The 4,022-nt window shown below is 38.0% G+C and overlaps 1 protein-coding gene across 1 annotated transcript in view; it reads right to left on the bottom strand.

Annotated features, from left to right (window-relative positions):
• TUBAL3 (tubulin alpha like 3) overlaps positions 1-3,381 on the bottom strand; it is a 25,790-nt gene extending 22,409 nt beyond the window's left edge. Inside the window, 1 exon segment of the mRNA XM_007935463.2 lies at positions 3,141-3,381. Coding sequence (XP_007933654.1) covers positions 3,141-3,267 — 127 coding nt within the window. The 5' untranslated portion in view covers positions 3,268-3,381.
• Between the last annotated feature and the right edge of the window lie 641 nt (positions 3,382-4,022).

Here is a 4,022-nt window from a genome sequence, read left to right as displayed (position 1 = left end):
TCAAACCCACCAGCCACTCCTCGGAAGGAAGGTTGGGCAATCCTACTTCCGTAGTGATACTGCCTCGGACACCCAAGGAGGGGTCGCTATGAGTTGGGGCTGACTCGATGGCAAACAACAACAACCCTAGCCATGGTGTTTCAATTACCCCTTATGCATGTGAGAGCTGGACAATGATTATGGAATACTGAAGAAGAATTGGTGCTTTTTAATTGGGGTGTTGGCAAAGAAAATTGAGAGTACCATGGACTGCTAAAAGAACTAATAAATCTGTCCTGGAAGTAGTACAGGGGAATGCTCCTTGGAAGGGAGAATGGCCAGAATTCCTCTCACCTACTTTGGTCATGTTTTCAGAAGGAATCATTCCCTGGAGAAGAATGTCACGCTTGGTAAAGTGGAGGATCAGTGAAAAAGGAGAAGACCCTCAGTGAGATGCATTGACACAGTGGCTGCAACGATGGGCCCAGGATTGTGAGGCTGACACAGGACTGGGTAGTGTTTCATTCTATTGTACATAGGGTCACTGTGAGTAAGAGCTGACTTGATGGCACCTAACAACAACAACATATCACTTATCACCATTGGACTTTTATTTGTTTGCTTTTTATTGGTTTCTACTCCACTAAAATGAAGGCTCCATAAGGCCAGAGATTTTATATATGTGTGTGTGTGTGTGTGTATACGAATATATATACATAAATATATATGTATACACAGAGATACATATACATATATATATACACATATACATATAAAACCAAAACCTAATCCACTGCTATCAAATTGGTTCTGACTCATAGTGACCCTATAGGATAGAGTAGAGCTGCCCTATAGGGTTTCCAAGGCTGTATAATCTTAACAAAAGGAGATTGCTACGTCTCTCTCTTGCAGAGTGGCTTTTCAGTTAGCAGCCAAACTGCTAACCACTGCACCACCGGGGCTCCTTCCTTTTATCTATACACACACATAAACACACACACACACACACACACACATATATATATCCAGTGTCAAGAATGGGATCTAACACATCTACACATATGAGGCTTTCTTATTTGTTGAATAAGAAAAGGAAAATAAGTGCCTCCTCCCTGGAGCACTATGCCTCTGTCTTAAGCAGTTCAGGACTCTCATATTCAACCATCACTCTAGACTATGTTCTGGACTATCAGGAAATTTCTCCCAGTCTTTGTCTGCCGTATCTCTTCTCTGATTTCCTCATCTTCTAACCTAATCTTTATACTTTCTATTTTCTTAGCTTCTTTGGTTTGGCACAAATTGTTAAAAATCTGCTACATGTTAGTAATACTAGGACATAGCTTCTCACATTGCTCCAAAACCCACAAGGAACATATTCCACCCTGCCCAGGTTTCTAGAACACCCTACTCCAGCTAAGGTTCACAGTGACAAGCTCTCATTTGTAAAGAAAATTCAGATATCATCTTAGAGACCTTGTCACTCAAGTCAGAATACAATGTAGGTTGCATAATACAACTTCTATTAGCTGCCATACTAGTCTGACGTGTTCTTAAAATTATCAGTGCTAACTTACATCTTATTATTTCACAACATCTTACTGAGTAATACTGAATCTGTATATACTAGGTGTCTTGACTTCAATAATTCTTAACTTCAAACTTTTAATAAAATTTTTTATCTTTTCTTTCATATTGACATTAATCTATTTTCTCCATCAGTTTGTTACTTGATTCTCCCTTTGTTCTGGTAAGGAAATTAACTCCAATCTAGTATAGACAGACTGATTTTCCAGAGATGGTCACAAAAACATTTACCATCTCATGTGCTCTTCTTGGATCTTGCTATTCCCACATCAAGAGATGGAGTCTATATCCCCTCTCTGGGTGGATATTTGTAACTGTCTCAACCACAAAGCACAGTTGCAGTGATACTATTTGACTTTCAAAGCTAGGTTATAAAAAATGCAACGTACTCCTGCCTTGTTCTCATGAGTTAGTTGCTCTTGGAACCCACCCAAGCAGCCCATAACAGAGACTCATATCAAGAGAGAACAAGGCCCCACCCATAGTCCTAGGTCAGCTATTAGTCAACAGCTGCATGAACTCACCAGACATGTGAATGAGTCACTTTGAAAGTGGATCCTCCAGTCCCCTCTTGAGCCTCCCTAACTAAAGCCACATGCAACAGAAAAGAATGATCTCCTCTGAGCCCTGCTCAAATTTCAAATTCATGAACAAAACAGGAGTGTTATTGTTTTAAACCACTAGGTTTGGGGCTAGTTTACCACGTAACAATAATTAATTGGACATTGGTGGTTCACTGATGGAATTCTTGCCTTCCATGTAGGAAATCTGAGTTTGATTCTACTACCCATCTGCCAGTGGAGGCTTGCCTGTTGGTATGATGCTGTACAGATTTCAACAGACCTTCCAGACTAAATAAGACATTGTCAGAAGAAAGACTTGATGATCAACTCTAAAAAATAGCCGATGAAAACCCTATGGATCACAACAGTCTCATCCCCAACAGATCATTGCGGATGACACAAAACCAAGAAGCATTTTGTTCTTTTGTGTGTGGGGTTGCCATGAATCTGGGGGCTGACTAGAAGGCAGCTAACAACACCCTACAGTATCAAACCCAAATCAACCCTTCTGTCTAGATTTTCTCTTAAGTCAATAAGTCACCTTCTTTCTCCAGTATTTCTCTAACTCTATTTCAAGAGTTTTTATGCAAGATATATAAAGTCTTCCATTAATGATCATAAAATTGTATTGATATTCCCCATAATTAGATTTATTTGGTTTCTTGCTTCTTTAAAATTATTTTCAAATAGTTTTCTCTTTATAAACAAGGAATGCCAAGTTTTCAGATTCTTTGCCAGTAGCCTCTAGCAACTAGCTCTCAATTCCGGGAAAAACTTTAGTGTTTTGCTACAATAGATGTGTATGAGGAAATTAATATGCTTTTAATTAGTTTCATTACACAGAAGAGGAAGGCTAACTTGTTAATCACTCTAAATGGACATTGACTGATCCTCTAAATTTGAGGAAGGTCCAAATGATATGATTCAGCTACATTAGTATAGTCCCACCCACTGATACTTGACTTGTTTGCTTTGATTGTGGACCTCATTGAGTATATTTAAAACTTGCATTACCTGTAACAGTTGGTTCCAGGTCCATGAAGAAAGTGCGGGCCACATACTTCCCAGATCTTGTCTCACAGAAGAAGTTATTGAAAGATGCATTCATATGCTCCATTTTAGCATTTTCCAGTTGATCCATTTTACTGTTAAGAATGACACCATCTGGCTGTATTCCATGTTCCAGGCAATAGAGTTCCCAAAGAGCATCCCCAGTCTGGACACCAGCTTGGCCAATGTGAATGGAAAGGCACTCCCTCTGAAATAAGCCATAGTAAATTAGAAATGAACAGGTCTTCTTAGATAATATGAGCTATGGTACTCAGAACTTCTGGTTATCAATTTTAAAAAGCACGCTAGCTTAAGCCAACAAGAGAAATTTTTAATAAGGATAATTAAAAGTTTTCAAAAATCAGGGTATAGGTAGGCTTCAGAGATAATTGAAAACAAAGTTGTATCTGGGTACTAAGTGATTTTTGTTTTCTTATTTAAACTTCACTATTTTTCTCTACCTCCATCAGCTCTTACTCCCCACCCCATGAAAAATCGAAGGATATAGATTTCACTTAAAAATCAGCATCTAATTTTTTTTCTTTTAAAGGCAAACAATTTTTTTTTTTTTGTAATTACAGGCAGTCCCTGGATTAGAAATGAGTTCCAATCCTAAATCTGTCTCTAAGGAGAATTTATCCACAAGTCTGAACAGTTTGATATGGTTCATGTCTAGTGTCAGTCAAATGTTAGTCTTAGTATATAGTCTATAGTGTACCTTTCTATGCATAAAAAATATTAAATAAATACTTCCAGATACACTAAAACATCTTTAACATACTAATACAGTAATAATAATATAATGTTTTGATGTGCATCACAAAGTAGTACTCACTGGTTATTACC

Source organism: Orycteropus afer, unplaced genomic scaffold, assembly GCF_000298275.1.
Source record: "Orycteropus afer afer isolate SDZICR_OR568_19922 unplaced genomic scaffold, OryAfe1.0 scaffold00028, whole genome shotgun sequence".
Lineage (NCBI taxonomy): Eukaryota > Metazoa > Chordata > Mammalia > Tubulidentata > Orycteropodidae > Orycteropus > Orycteropus afer.
This window is presented reverse-complemented; position numbering and strand designations above follow the sequence as displayed.